The 19879-nt window shown below is 35.4% G+C and overlaps 1 protein-coding gene across 1 annotated transcript in view; it reads left to right on the top strand.

Moving 5' to 3' along the window:
* The window catches only part of KIAA0825 (KIAA0825 ortholog), a 232646-nt gene that overhangs the window by 118003 nt on the left and 94764 nt on the right, over window positions 1-19879 (top strand). The window contains exons 18-19 of the mRNA XM_036402547.2: window positions 1644-1799; window positions 4960-5054. Of these exons, the coding sequence (XP_036258440.1) occupies window positions 1644-1799; window positions 4960-5054 (251 nt within the window). The remainder of the gene's footprint in view (window positions 1-1643; window positions 1800-4959; window positions 5055-19879) is intronic.

Here is a 19879-nt window from a genome sequence, read left to right as displayed (position 1 = left end):
CTTGTGGTCTCTGGTGGTCCCAGACCCCAAAGTTACCCGTTCAGTGAACCGGTGTTGCTTTCCAAAAAGGGAGTTGAGATGGCATACCCAGGCTGGTTCATTACTTGGTTAATGTTTAACATGATCCTACAGAATACGTACAGTGCCTTTCTGTAGACTACTGGTTTTGCAAAATAAGCATTGTGTCTTCCCACCAGCTGAGCAAATAGTTCTTCATCTGGCAACACATGGATAGCTATTTCCAGTATTGGTTCTGAAAAAGCAACACAATCTGCTTCTGCTGGCTCTGTTACATCCAGAGGGCTGGGTTGCTTTAGTCTACAGATTTTGTAAAAATGTGTTCATGGAAGGCAGTACATTTATGAAAATTTGGTAGATGTACAGAAATAGCTTTTAAATAACCTCATTCACCGTGGCTCTGAAATCTTTGTTATGGCATAAAGTAGTGAATGAATAAATGAATGGGGAAATAAAAATCCAGGTATTTTTGAAAAGCTGAGTAAAAATAGCTAAAAGAGGGTATGTTTTCCCAGTTGCTCTGTGATATTGTTTTAAGCAGAAAAAAGGTCAGTTTGGTTTTCTTCTTTTGCTTGGTTGGGGATTTTTCCCATATCTAAGACAATTTTGTGATTCTCTTGGTCGGACATGACATTTGATTTCAACCAGCAGAGAGACAGTCCTTCTCCTTCTCTTGCCCTTGTGCTTCTCCACTTTTGTCCTAGTACTAGAAGTCATGTGGCTTGTTTATCTGGATGAAGCCTTTTTTTTTCCTGGCTGATTTCACAACATATGCTAGTGCCAACACAAGGGAGAAACAGCTACAGTCTGTGTGGCCTGAAACTGAATTTGTGCCTTTCAGGTCAGGCCATAATTGGGTAAGTTTAAACAGATGATGAAATTCTTCTTTTAGAAACACCTACTGAGAGGCACAGGATGCCTTGGCAGGTAGTTTGCCTGTTATTCCACCTCAGCATTACTGCAAATAAGAGGAGCATTTGAATCCACCCATCCTAATGACTTACCTTGAGTACTTCTCCATGTAATGGACTTCATTTTAATAACAATAAATTGTTTAATCACAGTAGTTAATCCAGCAAATGGATGTGTAAATGTTTCATTATCTAGTTCTTCATGAAATGGTTCTATTTAATCAAAACACTTTATTGGCCTGCAATGATGATTTATTCACATAGTAGTTGAAGAAGTGAAAACAGAAAAGATGGTGTCCAAAATAATAATGCATCTGTTACAGTATAGTTTCTAAAATTGCAATGCAAATTATACTGCTTCTAGTCCTTGAATGTTTAAGCAGCTAAAAATAGCTTTCAAGAGTGGGAGAATATTTATTTCCTATGTTTAAATAACATGGTTACAACATGTTAATAGAAGAATTGATTTATAGTAATTGTTGACTCTTTTCCAAAAAGTTTAATTCAAAAGGGTGCATGTTTTCTGAGGTTATTTCTTGTTCATTGTAAAATGGTGATATTGTTAAAAAGGTTTCTATTTTTTAAAAGATTTTTAATTCCCCATTGTATTAAAAGGAACTTTTATCTTCCAAACTTCTACTTGAAATGTAGGCAAATTTCACATAGAAAGCTAGGTGGCCTGTACTATTCTGTGGTTGCTTTTTCTTCCAAAAGGAATATTTGAAAGAGCAGCTGTCTTGTGAGAATTCTTCTGAAGATGGTGTTACCTCGAGTCAACATCTGCCTTTGACGCTGAAGGGCAGAGAAGAGCAGCCTGTCTTCAATCCTTTCCAGGTGTACAGACAATCTTATGCGAAAGTATTCAATCAGGTTTGTGAAAATCTGAAACCTTGGTTATAGTATATTTTTACTTGTTGGTATTATTATGATCATGATAATGATAAAGACTGAATGTATGACAATGGACTTATTTATGTGTGTTCACATTTAATGAAGCAGAAAGGTATATTATTTCTTGGGAGCGTAATGAGGGTACCCTCTACAATATCATGATGTTCAAAAAGCCATTACTGGCCTCTTCCTTGATTGGAATTATTGCATGCAAGAGCAATTTGCATTTACTTACACTTTCTGTGTTCAATATACTGAGGGAAAGCCCGTAATAGCAATAACTTTTATTACATCTGTGCAATAGTATAGGGTTAGTCTGAATCCTTTGAAAACTCCTATCAGAACTATAAGTTCATATTTATAATCTTCCTCAAGGGGCTTTCACAGATATGTTGAACAGTCAAGTAAAGAATGCTTTAGAAATACAGAGATTTTACAGAACAGTGAGACTAGGTGAGTTAAAACACACACACACACACACACACACAAAAGGCATAAATGTCTGGTTTTCTTTAAGTCATACTCATAATATGTAAAGGATTACAATCTTATTAGAATTTAGTTTCATTATAATGGAACAGTTAAAGAAAAGAGATCTAGTTGCCTAAATCTCTGCTGGAGCACTCCATGACCAATTCATTACACAAAATGCTAGATAGTTTCTGATACCACTTTTATACTTAAAAAATCTTATGCCATTGTTTCTCATATATTCTTAATATGTCATCAGCATTTTTGATTCCAGCATTCAATTGAAATATTTGAAAAGATGTGGTATTGCAGTGACACAAAATTCACTTTACAAACTTGTGTGGAAATGCATCCTTTTTCAGTGCAGCTCTGCTTATATACAGTGTAATCTCTCCAGTTTTGACTATTTTGGTCTATTTCATGAGTTATATTGCTGTAAAATATACTTGTTTTTCTTACTTGTTTAATGAATGCTTAATCATTGTCATGTTGCAATAAAAGTGTTAATATCCTGAAAAAGGAGACAAATACCAATTCCACAAGGCTGCTCAAGGCTCCTCACTCCAGAGAAGCATGCTTTATAGAATCTTTGAATCAATAGAATCATAGAATACCTTGAGTTGAAAGGGAGCTTCCAATCAAGAATCAGAGATCCACAGAATGGGTGAGATTGGAAGGGACCACCGTGGGTCATCTTGTCCAACCTCCCAGCTCAAGCAGGGTTATCCTAGAGCACAGGGGCAGAGAATTGTGTCCAGATGGTTCTTGAGTATCTCCAGTGAGGAAGACTCAACATTCTCTCTGGGGAGTATGTTCCAGTGCTCAGTCAGCCAGGCAGTAAAGTTCTTCCTCATATTCAGCCCAGGAAGCCAGCTGTTTGATGGGCTGCATCAAAAGGAGCATGACCAGCAGGTAAAGGGAGTTGATTCTGCTCCTCTACTCCATTCTGGTGAGAGCCCACCTGCAGTGCTGCATTCAGCTCTGGGGACCCCAGCACAGGAAGGACATGGAGCTGCTGGAGCCAGTCCAGAGGAGGAACAGCAAAATGTCACTAGGGGGATGGAGCACTTCTCCTATGAAGAATTGCAGTTGTTTGGCCTGGAAAAGAGATGGCTTCAGTGTGACCTAATTGCAGCCTTGCAGTACTTGAAGGAAGCTTACAAGAAAGATGGAGAAGAACAATGTACATGAGCATGTAAAGGGGACAAAGCGGAATGGATTCAAACAGAGAGTAGCTTTAGATTAGATATTCAAAAGAAATTATTTCCTGTGAGAGTTGTGAGGCAGTGTAACAGGTTGCCTAGAGAAGCTGTGGTTGCCCCATCTGTTTAAAACATTCCAGGCTAGGCTGGGCAGAGCTCTGAGAAATCTGCTCTACTGAAAGATGTGCCTTGCACATAGCAAGAGGTTGGAACATAGTGATCTTTCAGATCCCTTCAAACCTCAATCATTCTATAATTCTCTCCTCTGATTCTATTTCCAAGTTTAATGATATTATTAAATAGTTCAGTTCCCTTTACCATTAAATTGTACATTTATTTAGTGGTGTGGGACTGTCCATTTATAAAACAGTGATCAGTAGAGCTGAGTGTCTCGTTTCCAATGAAAATTATTTCCAGTGCCTGTAAAGATGCCAGAGCACTGACAAGGAACCTTTTCTTGTTCATTTGCTTTCTGTTTTCTCAGTATTTTGTTTTTTCTTGTTACCCTTATTTCCCCTTCGTACTCTGTGTTTCACCTTTGTTTTTCTACTTTACTTTAACATGCATGGCAAAGGTGGGGGATAGGGAGTAAATTAGGTAAGGTGAAGGAAAGTGATGAAATATAGATGGGAGGAATAGGAGGATTGCAGTGATTCTGCTCTCCCAGAGGAACCAAGTGCTGTCTGTAAGAAGAAAAAGATACACTCCAAGTTATACTTTACTATTTATTTAGGTTTATTTTCATTGTTTTGACTTGCTTAAACATTTTTTTTTTTACTACTCGGTGATGTTTCAGTGTTACGGCAATAACTTTGTACTTATTTACTCCCAAGAAGATTATAGTCACTACTTGGCCATTGATGACAATGATAAGGAACATTATGCAACAGGATTTACTGTTTTTTAAAAATAAGAATGTTGTGTATGGTCTCTTGTCTGCCCACTGATGATGTAGATTGCTTTTGTTTATTAAATAAGCACTATGGAGTTATACTTGTTCCTATTTTCTAGATTTAATGCTGTTTATAATACAGCATTAAATCACTCTAATTATGATACAGGTTACTTCTTCAATTCCAGCTATGCCAAATTTTTCATGACATAACTTTTTGCTGACAGCAGAAAATACAAATTGCTGTTACATAGAAAGTTACCAACTATTTTGCTTTTTGGACAAAGAATAAAGCTCACAGACAAAGTAGTTGATCAGAATGCCATCAACAGTTGGAATAATAATGGTTAAAAAAACTGATTTGTTTTTTTATAAACTGTGGCTATGTCCCTAATTAATTAATTGCCATTTTATTGGAATAAAAACCTTCTTCTGTGGACATGATTGATAACATCTTTCTAAGTCCTCATTCTAGATGCCCCTCTTTTGTTAGTATATCATAGCTGGAGCTTTAATGTACTGATCATATTAATGCTGATGAATAACTAACTAGCTTCTTGCCATGTATCAACAGTCAGCCATTACTGAATGGAACTGGGATTGGTCAAGTTTGCTGCCAGGTCACTTGGGACTGAATCAGATGGCCTTCAAGGTGCTGCTGTCACATAGGTAACGGGATTTTGGCAAATCATCACATTTTCCTTTTGTATTTTTGACTTTGTCATAGTGAATTCACAAAGATTTTAGTGGTGAAATTTGTAAAGCAAATTCTGCATTTCTTTTAAAATACATAGTTTTAAAAAGTAGCAACATGTTTTCTGTAGTATTTGATCCATACTCAGATGTCTTTCAATTCCTGTTTTGAGGTGTATAATTTGTTCTTTGTGTCTGAGACAGAAGTATATGAATATATGTTGATATTGCACTTAAATGAGGCTTTGGAAAAAATTAGTAACTTTTGCAAACCTATACTGCTCAGGAAAATTTCAGCACAGAATTTAGGCTATGTTTACTCAAGTTGCAAAGGATCTTAAATTCAGTTGCGGGCACGACAAGTGTAGCTAGAAATAAAAAGTGTTTCCTTAATAGTTTTCAATTAATAAAACTTTTACTCATATTTTATTGCTTTTTCACTTGTAAAACGTAACTGCTTAATTCAGAAACTGCAATATCTTAAATTCAGAAAAATTTAGGTGGAATTTTTTTGGGGGGTAGTGTGGTTTGTTTGTTTGTTTGTTATTTGTTTTTGTTAATATTTGTCACTTGTGAAAACTTACATGTTGCACACTGATCTAAGACATTCACTTCTTAATTCTTAATCCTCCTGATGATACCTAATAAGATCCCATCAGTCAACTTTTGAACTGACTGTTCCTCTAGCAAGAAACTAGAGTGATGATTTCAAATTGTGTGAATCTGCATGTCATAAAGGTTTTGGGGTATTTGTCTCATTTTCTCAATTTATCACTAGCAGTTAGTCTTAAACATTTAATTCTTCCTTCATTTCATATATAAAATAGTTTTAGTCTGTTTTGAGTCTTCCATCTTAATTCAGATAAGATTACTTCTTTCCCTACGGAAATTGTTCTTTCCCAAAAGTTTAATTGCACAAAAAATCATGCCAGCAAAAATTTGTTATTCCATTCTCTTCTTGATGTCCTTTGTTACCTGTTACCAGACAGAATGTGAAACTTCACAGACTTTTTGTGTTAAATGTCAGAGAAAATACAGTACTATTTTTTTTTTTTATTTTGATGGTTCTCCTGTTGATTGCTATCTCATGTCCTTCATTGAAAATGAAGTAGATTGTCCTTCTAAAAGAGGCTCTTAGACTAAAATTGGTTCTTGAACTTCACTTCATGTTATTGTCATCAATATGAGCCAAAGGGAGCAAAGGGCTGCTGTGATTTGCACAGGAAGTATTTTGTGTGGACATTCCATATTCACTGTTCCCTTAAAACACATTTTATTTTTCTTCTGATCTCTTTATAGATATTAGAAAGAAATCATGTGTATGCCTCCTCTCTCCTTCTCTGTATTTCACATCCTTGTCATATCATCTATTTTTTAAAATTTAATTAATTTCCTAATTGTTGTAATCTTTCCTAATTTGAAAATGTCTTAATTCATTGCCCTTCTACATGGTAAGGAAATTCTCATCTAGAAGTGACATTATGCAAGTAATGAATGATTAGAGCATGGATCTATTATTTCAACCACTCTGCAATCCAGCACATCATTTAGATCCACTGTGATCATAAAAAGTAGAATAGCTGATCCAGAATCTGCCATAGCAGCTGGCATCGACAGCACACCTTTATCTGTCTTTATCTGACTTTATTTTTATCATAGCTTAAGGGGGTCTGCTCATACTTTCCAGCTGACTAGGACAATTCTAGCTGTTCTTGTGGCTACACAAACAAGCTTTGCAGGAAGACTCAAGTGAGCCCTATCTTTAGGTGATTCTTCCTGATCCTTCCTAGAACTGCATAAATCTGCATTACTTGTGCTCAAGACTTAATGTTCAAGCTGAATGAGTGTGTGATTATTTTGACCTCCCATTTATGGTGGACCTATTCTGTTTCTACTCTTTCCCTCCTGAGATGAGTTAAACAAAACCACAGGCAGTACTTGAGCTGTTTCAGAACAATCAGTTTATAAAGTGGAGCACCACAATATTTAAATTACTCCTTCCTTTGACACATGCTAAAGCTTTCCCTGAATAGTTATGTCTCTGCGGGCAAAAATATTTTCACCAGTTCACAGTGATGTTAGAATGGTATTTATTTACTTATTTTCATATTTCAAGAAAAAATACTGTCAGTTGCATATATAGTTTAAAAAGCACAGTCTTTCTTTTGAGGAAAAAAAAAAAAGTGAAAATGCTTAGGGGACTCATTTACAAGGGAAGTGCTCCCCTAACCTAGTTAATGACTGAGTTAGGTGAGAGGGTGTTATGAGAGCATTGTCCCAGAGCCAGCAAGTGTTGGGCAAATTAATTGGTTGGTGGTTAGGGGAAAGTAAAATACTTTTAGGACTGGTTAAAAAGGAAATGAATTGTTGTCTACTACTCATTGCTGGCTTCACACAATGATGGGAATCTAATCCATGCATTCCTGTGATCCTCAAAGTAAAAGCATCCAGGAAATTTTTCAAATTAAAGATGTAGCAGTTGTAGGGCTCCGGAATCCTCTCACTGATTCCCTGAAAGGGGCTTACAGGGATTTACGTAAGCACCCTGAGTTAGATGCAAGGGAGGAATACAACAAGATACTCCTCAAGAGTCAAAACAGTAAAAACTTAACTGGCAAACTTGAGAAAATCAGGGAACTTTAGAAAAAGTTAAAAGCAACATTGAATCAATAAAAAGCATTTGACAAAACATCAATTTAGTGCAGTCTCGTCCGCGGCTACTGGAGCTGACGGGTGCTGGCTAGCCGCTCCCAGAGTGACCGGTGGAGACCATGAATCCCGCCACTCCCAGGTGCTCTGTGAGAACCCTGAGTAGTGGCTCCGTCTGCAGTGTGGTGACGCAGGCAAGAGCAGGACTGCGAAGCACTGAGGCGAAGGAAGGAAGGAGTGGACACACGTGCGGATGCCAAGGCGCCTCACCAAGCCAGGCAGGGCCAGTGACGGTGTCAGGGAAAAAACGTTGGGGAGGCACTGATAAAGGGGAAGGGTGTGATGGGAGGAGACACGAGGGAACCAATGAACGAAGCCCAGGGGAGGAGCGAGGGACACAACTGAACCAATAAGAATGGCCCAGGGGAGGGAAAAGGCTCAGGGGACAAATCATATGTCAGGTAAGGGAAGATTGACATAGAAATTTCTCAAAATGAAAGGGGTTGGTTACAATGATGGACAGGTCACTGGTGGGAGGAACAAACCATTATGAGGGAGAACATGGGGGGAACCGAGGGTCAAACCAAATCTTAACTTATAAAAAATGACCAACTTTACAATAAAACCTGTATAAACAACACAATGCTACAATTTAGCACGCTCTAAGGCCATTGAATTTAACAAACTTCAACCTATCTGATTTTAATTTACTCAAAAATTAATAATACATAGGTGTCTATATTATGTATATAGTTTGAACTGGAAGAATAAAAGTTAAAATTTATTTCTCAATTATACTTGAAACAGTATCTTTTAGCAATAAGACCATTAACATTCAACTAACCTATGAACTTGATTTATACAGGTTTAAAAAATATCCTACACACATATGCCTTTTCAAGTCTTGGACTCGCTTGTCACTTGTTCATCCTTTTAGCTACTCCAATAACAAATGGGAGTTCCTTACCTCTAATACATGTATTAAAGCAAGAAGAGCAATTGTTGTTTAATTACACATATCTTGACTTATATTTAGTGTCCTGCTCATAAAGTTACAGTTGTTATTGTCTGGTCAAATCAGTGTGTTGAAAATCAGCAAGTACTTAGCAGTAGGTAAAAAGCTCATGTGTTGTCAACACTGAGGCACAATTCCAGAGCACACTACCGTGCATTATTCTTCTTGTGTATGTACTCTCCTTTATATAAAAGTTAAATTTATGACCATTAATTTTCAGAGGAATATCTTGGCAATTTGTAATGGTTAGAAGATATTATTATTTTGTAGGGCTTTGAGATGTGACTTGCTGTCTGCAGTTGTGCAGGGCTTTCAGGTGCACTGAATACCCTACGATAATGTTCAGATATTCCTGTCACTATAAAGAGGAGGAAAAAAAGAGACATTTTTGTAACATGTGAAGCCATTATCCAGTATTGCAGTTATTTGCAGTTCTGAAGAGGAATGGCTGAGATTCCCTCCTCTACACTTAGGGATGTTCCACTAAGAGCTGGTGTCTGTGCAGGGACAAGTAGTGATTTAGTTGGAATGATGTAGATCCTGCTACAGGAGCATGCTGGGAGCTGTAGAAATAGATAGAGAAGAACTCATGACTGACAAAGCCAATAACAGTCAGGACCTTCAGAACAGAAAGCTTAACAACTTAATAACTAAGAGAGGAATGGGAACGTGTTACTTTTACCGTAAGTGTGTCAGGTGAGGAAATAGTAACAAGTTTGAAAAACTATAGAAATTAAAATTAGTATTTGTTCAAGTGGATAAGAAATGCTATAAAAATGTCTAAACTGAAAATTAGAATTTGATTTCCAACAGACAAGCCAATGTAGCTCAAGAAGAACTTTCCAGAAAATGTTTATACAGTGATAGGAACTTAAATAGTTTTAAGTTGGAACAGGATAGCCAAGTATCTTGCCAACTTTTGGTCATGTGTTGATAAAGATTCTGAACTTCTGAAAGTTGAAAACATGGAGATGTTTATATATTGGCTGTCAGGAAACCGTAAAAAATTGAGTAAGTTTGTTTTTTACTAAAACTGGATAAAATCTGTCGGCTTTCTAGTAGGCTTTGTTGCTACAGCTACAAGTCAACTATTAATGATGGTTGGTGAAGAGCAAGGGTGCCGTTAATACTGCAGTAATCATCACCTGACTAGTGTTACTATAAGTGATGCCATTACAATGCATATGAGAACTTTTCATCAAAATACATATAAACTCTCAGATCCCTTGGACTACAGATTTTTTCATAAGATTTTTTCATAACATGCATTCTTGTTGATGAACTACTGGACTGTTTACAGGTGGGTCTGCTTTTTGGGTAGGTTAAAAATATCATTAGCAACAGAGTATTGTCCTAGGATTGAGAAAATCTTGTATCTAGTGTCTCTTTATTAAAATCCTTTCAACTGTACTGTCTTTTGCAAATTGATTTGTTTATACAGTTGTGGCATTTTTTTCCCCATATTAAAGCTAAGGGATAAAATTACGTGTTTTGACTTTGATTAAGCTTAATAAAACTGAAGTAAGAAAACCTTGTTTAGAATTTTGAATGATCGCAGGGCAAAATTTGCATAGCTCTTGTATATTCTAGTGAATACACAGACACCATCTGTTGAGAATGATAGCCATATGGTGAACTATTTATAGAAAATGTTTATATTCATTGTGTTGTTGATTATCTAGATATCCAGAAAACGCACTTTTAAAATCTAGTTTATCAACGTGTGGAAAAATTTATTATGTAGTTTTGAAACTGAAAAGAATGCCAACAAACTGTATGTGTTTTGTTGTCTGTCAAAGATTTTTTATAAAACTTTACAAAAGTCTCTAGTCTGAGAAATGAGTGAAAAAACCTCCAGGGTATTAAAAGATGGGAAGTTCTCTAACAATTTTGTTTGTGAAAGAAACAAATGATGGAAGAGCAGTTACTGACACAATGCCAAGACAGAGAGCTTATCTGCATGGCAGAGGACAGCAGTCTTATATCTAGTATACTTCTAGGTATGTTAATCTGTCTTCTAAACTGCAGATGCTCTCAGATCTTTGGTACCCAAATTTGCTGGATATTGGAAATTCATACTGTTGCTACAGTTGCAAGTCAACTATTAATGTTGGTTGGTGAAGAGCTAGGATGCCATTAATATTGCAGTAATCATCACCTGCTTGGTGTTACTATAAATGATGCCCTTATAATGCATATGATAACAGACTTTCTAAAATGCGTAGGAGGCTATGAAAGGCAGTATCTCATTGCTCCTGTATCAAAAGAAGCAAGTGAAAGGTATTAATCCATTATTGTACATCTTTTGGTTAATCACAAAGTCAGGCTTAGACCCTGGTGCTGGATGTACCAAAAAAAAAGCCAATGGGATTTTTACGGAAAATCTCACTTTGACCTTTCTGGGTAAGCAAGGATCCTGTTCCATAAATGAGTTGGTCAATAACAAGGTATATGTCACATCTGTCATCACAAGGATTATCTTTTGTCTGCTTCTCCTCTTCTGACATAGCTAATCAAAACATACTGTGACTTTAAAAAATCTGTCAGAAGTAGGCTTAGTTCCTTGCCTGGCACTTCTGAAGCATTGGTGGCAGAACATACATCAATAAGCAAAGGAACAGTAGTACACACTGTTTGACTGCCACTCAAGCCCCTATCATGTATACAGTTACAGCGTGAATTTCACAAGTAAATGAGGATAAAGATGAGGCTCCCCATATGCAATACACTTTTCTGATTGTTATCAGTCTCTCTCTTGTGCAGATATATTGATGAATAATATGACCAAAAAAAAACTCTCTGATGACAATCTCCAACAGAAGGTGCTAAAAACATAAGGATTGCCATATCCCATTTAACCTTACTTAATATGAGCTACTTTTTAATACTTGGGAGTCTTTTATGATGAGGCCTTTGCTACCCTTGCAATACAAAATCATGTACTTACCAGATCTCCTTTAATTAACAACTATGAAATTGCTTAAATTTTATAAAAGGTTTCCAATCCAATGCTAATTGGATGCTTTTTTTGATACTCAAACCTGCCTTCAAGAAAAAGTGAAAATAAAATGAATGCAAAAGTAGAAAGTATTGTAAGAAGAAAATATTGTAAGAAGAAAGCTGTACATCTTTTTGCATTCAAAAATGTAGTAAGCACAGCGTGTTGGCTAGGGCAGAGACCTGTGATCCAAACTTCTTTCTTCTAATAATGTCTCACACTATCTTGGTTCCCCATTTAAATTACATTCCCCATTCAAATTACATTTGTCTGCATTTTTATATCCTTTGATATGCTTTTGTCTTGGTTTAGGAATGGTATTCCACAATGCAGTGCTCCTGCTGAGACTCTCCAAACCACTGAACCACTGCTTACTCATTTCCCCCTTCCCTCCCCTCCCCCGTGGTGCTGTGGAGAGGGGAATTGGAGGCACAAAACATAAACATCATGGGTCGAAACAAGAGTAATTTCCTGGAAACAATTCACTGAACGAAGAAAACAAGTAGTAACAGCAACAATACTAACAACAGAGGGTACAAGAAAGAGGCAAGCAATTCACATGGAAACCCCCTGACAAGAGATAATACCCCACTGCTCCCTCCACCCCACTGGCTCCGAAGAAAACCCTTTCCCCATACCCAGAAAACTACATGAGGTGGTATAGAGTAACCTCCAGGTCTCAGCCATGCCCCTTTGTGGCTAGTGCAAAAATTAACACTGTCTTGCCCAGAACCAGGATGGCTTTGTATACTGCTAGGTATATTCAATGTATTGTGTTAATAATACATTTGTGTATTTATTGTTAGGATTCATTGGTTCCTTTAAAGGTATGTATCTTTTCTTCATAACCAGGTACTTATATTCTATAAATCATCACTTGGAAGTGTGGCACTTCAATGTTTTATCACTGTATAATTAACCTGGTTATTGCTGTCCTGTGACTTGGGTGGCTTTTCTTAAAAACAGATATTTCCTTTCATCTGTAAATAATTTGCCCTCCTTTCAACTCTGTCTCAAATCCTGTTCTCACTAGGGATTCCTAAGTGGAGATACTCATGTTCATTTTTCTTATCTATTCTTTTCTTTTTCCTCTTTCAGACCTCTATTGATCCAAGTTTCCATTCTTAGTAGATACATAGTTATATAGCAATTGTAAGTGTAATGTAAGTGTAATGTGTAATTGCTAAATGTATAGATGTGAATTATCGGATTCAAAGTACTGACTTCCCTGATTGTACACAGCGACTTAGCTTCTTGTCTTATCTATAGACTTTCTTGCTACACCTGCAAGGGAAGAGGCTGCAGGACACAAGCTGACAAGCTAAAAGTCTGTCTTGTCCATCAAGGCATTGTTTCAACCTTTTTCTGCTTTTAGATAAGGGATGTTTCATCAAAGTTTTAGTCATGTAGAGTAATTCAATTTCCATACAGGGATCTCAATTTCTTTGTAAGCTGTAATGAGCTGAGACATGCAAGTTCCCCGTAAGGTAGAGGGGGAAGTATTAGTATCAGAGTTAAACAAATGGAAAATCTGGTCATGCAAGTCACTTTTAAGCTTTCTACGCTGCAAAATTGGTCTGTAGCAAAGTAAAGAGTAGAACCTAGTTCTTTTGACTAAATTTAAGATACAAAGCTATCACATAGTAGCTGATCTGTGGTGGCTGTTGCTATCCTTAGTTCCTTTGTGGCAGCAAAGGGGAGGTGACTCAGCTTTAGTGAGGCTTTAAGGGTTATCTAATTTGAATCACCTTGCATTCATTTTAGGAAGTGGTAATCTCATTAGTTTTTCTCTGAAGAGGATGGGGAACACTGTATGCTTTGTCCTGACCTTAAAGTGTTCGCTGTTGCAACAACAAAGCACTTGCTTTGTTCTTGAAACAGTGAGTATATCAAGGTCAGGACAAAGCATACAGTGGTGGTGGCCACAGTGCAGATCCCAGACCTTTGCAGCTGTAACTGTTGTCTCTTAGAGCTATGGCTTTCCCAAAGTTATTGACTTCTCTCATGGCTTTCCTGAATGTGCTTCCTCTGTCTTGCCAGGTTGGCACTGCTTAAGAAAGGATGACAAGTGTTAGAGGTCTTATTGCTTCTTCCCTAAGTTGAGTTGTTAATGTCAAACTGACCTTGGAAATTTTACAGTCATGATGCAGATACAGCAATGTTGGTGAAGGAAGTAGTAAGTTTAAAATCTGCCTATATACAGTGATTTGGATGTTTTTGATGCTGACTGATGATTCGACCCAGAAAAACCTTTTGATTGGGATTTTTCTTCCCCTCTTAACTTCTTTCTAGGGTCTAACAACAAAATTTAGTCTTTGAGAAGAGTGGGAAACCATTGTGCATACTGCCTCATATACCAAAGAAGGAATTAAGAATTGTCATTCTGATAGTTGACACTGTAAAATGTCATTGAAGAAAGCTTTTTCATGTTAGTCTTTAAATTGACAGGTTATGACAAAGCTGCATTCATGTTGCTTGAATACATCTTTTGTCTAGTTTTACATGCTTTTTGACTTGTCTAGAAAATGACATATTAAGGTTTTCATTAGCCTTAACCAGGTGTGATTTTCTTTATGGAAGATACCTTGGTAGCACTACAGCTGAAGGCGAGTAAACCAATGAAGCTTAGTAATGCCACAGCCCTTCTTCAGATGGTAGCAGGGAATTGAAAGACTCATTAATCAACAGCCAAGTCACAGATGTGATGTCTTTCCTGCAACAGCCAACAGACTGTGAAAGTCACATCCAACACATAAAACTGTTAAACAAGGCACATCTACAAACATTCTTAAACTTTTGTCTTTCCATTTTACTTGAAAAACACAACTCTTTTCATATTTTCATTATTGAGTTCCTTTATTTTAAAAAAAAATATTTTTTTGTTTTCCAAGCAATACTATATAGTTTAGGAAACAAAGGTAACTGACACTGTTTTCACCCTTTGTTCATATTAATACAACATATTCATTTAAACGGAAACACAGTTTTGATTGCAATGATTAATGTAAAGAGTTTTAATATTATAAATTTCCGTACACAGAAAATGTGCATGGAAGTTTTGACAGAAAAAAAATTTAATACAGGGATTTTCTGCATATAAATGACTGGCTATTTTCTTCATGACTTTCCAATACTTTCCCCTACTATAAAAATCATCTGGAACAAAGATTCAGTCATGCTGTAGTGCTGCAATGTAGACAGTCATAAAATGTTTAAAGTGAAATTACTTAGAAGATTTTATTAGTTAATCAACCTGCACTGAATTTTTCACCTGCACTGATGGGAAAAACCCACAATAAGAAGCCAAACACTGAAATCACCATACAATTTTTCAACATCATGCTTCCTAAAACTTTCTGCATCCCTGGAATGAAGGAGAGTCTAGTCAGAAGTCTTATACTTCCTCATCATTTTTTTTTCCCTCAGATTATCTTTAAATTGATATATTCCCCATGGATAAAAATTAATTTTACTCTATCAGAGTGTATGAATTTGTTAGAATTTTTGTATTTGCTAATTCCTTGGTCTCCCCAATTTTCACATTTTTTCCGAAAATAAATTTTCAGTATAGTAAAAAATACTCTCTAAAATCTGAGGCAGATGAGAACAGTTTCCCACCATCATCTGGGATAAGTAATTTCTTAATAGCCGTAGTCTGATCTTCTGTTTCCCTCTTTAGAACATCTGTCTTTCTTTTGGTCTTCATATCCAGAAATAGATTTAATTTGCAATACACATTCTTCACTCACTTTTTTTTTTTTTTTTTATTTCCAGGATTGCCAGTTGCAAAGTTATTTTGGTCTTATTGAATTTAAGCAAATTGAACTGTACATAAATATAGTGCCTGCTGAATCAGTAAACACCATAGTGCACACAAAAGATGAGGAAACAATGGTGCTGCATTTATTGCAGCAATAAGGTCTTATATTATTGGTATATCAAAAGTTATAACTGCCTTGCCTTTACAAGGTTCTGTCAGCAGATATTTGAAAACATCTCTTTAAGTTATGTTTGTAACAGACTTTTTCTGTTTACTCAAATGTTGTGCTACTGCTTGTTATTGGAGGGCTTGTTAAGGCATATACAGCTATCATGTTGTCATTTTAGAAAGAACTGATGTTAATTAACAACCATTTTTTGCATTTTAAAGAGATTTCACTATTGGGATCAGGGACAATTTTAGTTTTGTTTCATGTTTGACCATAAATTATTGCCTAAATTTTTTATCATTAGCTTTCTGTTGTTGCTTTAACCCAGAAATTAAACATCTCTGTAAAAAGACCCACCCTCTAAAATAATACAGAAATTATCCTTTTAATTGTACTAATAAAAAGCGTGATAGCTGAATTTAAATACTACCAAACTCTTCCCACAAAAGTATTAATGTAATTATATCAGTCAATAAATATAGTCAGTAAAATAACCATCATGATTTCTCTTGGGATAATTACATGGGTAATTTAACAGTACATTGGGATAAAAACTGAGAGCATTAATATGATATATAGTTAAACCTCTGTAAATGGTATGTAGACAATAAAAGGTTTTCTTGTCTTTCAAGCAAAAAAAAAAAACCTTTAAAAATATGTCGTAGCTCTTTAACAGTAAATTTATTTTCCATTTCTGTCTTATTTTTGGCATCTCATTTATTATTGTTTCACATGGAATCACTGTTAGATCATGCAATAGAAACAGTGGGCTTTATAACCTCTAAGTGAATGCAGAGACAATTGGGTATTCTTTGCATATCTCAGTGATAGATGGTTGTTGCATAGTAAAATTTGATAGAGTGGTTTCAGAATTTTAGCATTAAAAATGAATGGTCATTGATCTCTATCTAAACTTCAGTGCCATATTGTCATAGTTCAAGGTAACCTATGGGATTCATATACTATGAAGTTATGCTCACAGATCATTCTCCAATATCATGCCCAAGCCTCAATATTTAGATATTAACTGATGTGAGTTAACCAGCTTCAGTCTATAACTTTATGAGCAAGAAAAATTCAGAGATACTTATCTGACAAAAAGTGCTGCTTTTTTCTATTACTTTTTCATCAGGAAAGGCGTGAGTCCAGAACAAGGTTTGTGTGACCAGGCTTTTATAGTGTTTTCACTATTGGTAAAAATTTTTCATAGAAAATTAACAGATTCTGAAGTCTTAAAAGACCGTGCTTTAGTTCATAGCAGCTTAAAGGAATTGCTCTAATACTTCTAGAAGTATGTGTTGTCAGTTTGTTGTTTACTTATTTATCTTTATTTCAGTGAGGATTGATCTTCCTTTGGAGAAGGAAAGCTCCTCCTTATACCATGATACTTTAATTTTTTCATTAGTTTATGACATTTCCTGATTTGTTTTTTTAAATTTGCTTAGTTTTCTGATTTTAATCTATGTTGTCACATGCTAAATTTTTGTACATGGAGTTCAATGACTACTTAATCTTTTTATTCCATACTAAAACATAATCCTGAATGTGCTCACTCACATCCTTAATGAGTTGTCTCTGTGAATTCAGTACAATAACTTCAATGCAACATGTTAGGCTAGATTGTATGCCTGCAGTTTTGTGGCATGAGAAGACTACTTAGAATTAGCAGTGTTTCTTTGGCCTGTATTTCTCACATATTTGGTTATGTGTCTGTAATCTGCAGAGAATCATGTGCTTGTGCTGCAGTGCATAGTTTTGTATCTTGTCCATATACACACACTGACAACACAGGCTACTGAAATTTTAATTAAAATTTGAATGGTGGCTTTTACAGGCACCTACTAGATATTCTAATGATGCAGAAATCTTTTGTTGTAAAATAAGGAAATAGTGAACTATACCATTAGACTGTTCACTAAATCCAGTCCACACCAAGAGCAGTTTTGAGAGATTATTTTTTTAAATTTGATTCAGTTATGATTTATTAGAAATTTTTCTTGAATGTTAGTAATACATGCTACATATCTGTTCATATGGGGACAAACAATTTACTATATTACTCATTTTGGAACAGTAGTGTGTTTAACTAAATCTTTATCATGATGCAGCAAATTAGAATTTAAAGAAGTGATGCTCTATATCTCAAGTATATACCTTTAATCTTTGGTTACTGTATCATCTCTTGATTTGAAATAAAAATTGTTAGAACAAGTGAAGTTTTAATGCACTAGTTTCTCCTGCTGGGCTAAGAAATAGCAAAGTTATGGTTTCACAATGTTGATATCAAATACCCCTGCAGTTACTGTAATAAAGAAATTAGAATGAGGTTTTCCTACTGCAGTGAAATAGCTAAGGAAGAAGGATATAGAAGGGAAGATAATTTTTCTGTTGCTTATAATATTTTTCTCATAGTTTATTGAAATGATAAATAATAGGACTGAAACATGTAGAACAAACTTTGGCATAACTGAATTAATTTTAAAAGAGCTGAGTTCTTATAGGGAACGCTCACCCTGTGAACAGTGTTTTTTCCTTTAATAAAATTTTCTCAGCATCTGATAATGACATAAAAATAATGCTTTTAAATCTTCTGAAGCAGACTTGTCAAGTTTTTGGTGGCATCTTGTAATTGTGAAAACTAAAGGGTATGTTTTAACTCTCTTCGGTTACCCATCTACATCAGGTTCTCCTCATGCTTATTCTTCTCCATAGTTTTAAATGCGTGGGAGAATTTGATCAGTGTCCTTTTTATATTCAAAATGAGTCAGCTTCTGTCTCAAAAGTGTCTTATTGTCATAATGTCACTGCATCTCAAGATTTGTGACCTTTTGCTCCATATGGACTCATGGTAGGCCTTGTGTTTTTGCAAACTAGATTGCTTTTGTTCCCCTGCTAGGGGGTATCAAAGCCTTTTGGACTGAAGTTTTACATGCTAGTAGGTTTGCAAATAAATAAATAAATAGAGTAAAATTATTATACTAAAAGTACCCAACAGCAACTGAAAACACCCAACAAAGAAACAAACTTAAAGTTTATGTATAATAAGGACCGCCAGATGTCGCAAAGGCATCGTGGATGAAGTGGGTTTTTATCCAAAATGTGGCACTTATATGAGGAATAGTAGTATTGTGTTGGAGAGTAGAAGAGGCCATAACAGGTCAGTGAAATGCCCTTCAAACATTTGATTTTTACATTTGAGAATAGGCCAAGATGAAAAGATAACCACATATCTGACATTGACATTGCTACTATTTAGACAACCGATGCAATTGCCTTATTCAATGGGCTCAGTCAGATCTTTATTACTTTGAAACCTATATAACAGATTTAATTTTGGTGGGGTTTTTTTTCTTATAAAAAAGTAGGGCTCTGAGCAGTACCAGATCACAAACTTCTAAGTGTAAATTTATTATAATATGTATAAAGTTTCTTTTTCTCCTTGTTCTTTTAAAATGTCAAATACTATTAAAAACAGTACCAAGAATACCAGGTAGAATTGAAAGAATTTGAACTGATTTGAACAGCATGTGTAAATCAGAGTAAAACAAGTTGAACTTGGAAATAAGTATTTGATGATTGATTTTTTTATTGAAAGAGAATGAGTATGATAGTGGATAAAGTGATTTTCCTTATTGAGAGAAAATGTAGTGGTTTTAAACATGTCTTCAGTATGAATGGAAGCCCTATCAAAAACAATGAGCAACACATAATATCTTTTAAAAGGTAAATTAACATAAGTATATCACTTAGTTTATGGGTCAAATTTTACAACTGAAAAAATGTTATGTATATTCCTAGTGTCATAAAGCTTACATTTAAAGATAATGTTATTACCTTTGTTAGGTCATGGAAAAACCTAATTTTAACTGAGTTCGTGGTAGAATTTAAAATGTATTTAGAAGAAGAAATGCCAGTGCAAAAAATTAAGTCCAAAATATGTATTCATGTACAGATCACAGTCAAATCCCTAGTAATTTTAAGTACTTTAAATACATAATTCAACAAGTAAGCTGCTGTACGCATGTGTTTAATGGGCTCTGCCTGAGTATGCAGGAGCTGCCAAGACAAAATATGGAGCAAATACGGAACATGCATCATTCTAATTTAATTATGACTATTCTTAAAAAATAAAATAAATACATGTCTTTGTGGTTTTGTGTTGTATGTAGAAATCTGCAATCTTTATTGCTAAGATTGAATTTGATTTTGT

This window comes from Molothrus ater, chromosome Z, assembly GCF_012460135.2.
Source record: "Molothrus ater isolate BHLD 08-10-18 breed brown headed cowbird chromosome Z, BPBGC_Mater_1.1, whole genome shotgun sequence".
In the NCBI taxonomy this organism is placed as follows: Eukaryota; Metazoa; Chordata; class Aves; order Passeriformes; family Icteridae; genus Molothrus; species Molothrus ater.
Note: the sequence above shows the minus strand (reverse complement) of the source record. Positions and strands in the feature narration are given on the sequence as shown.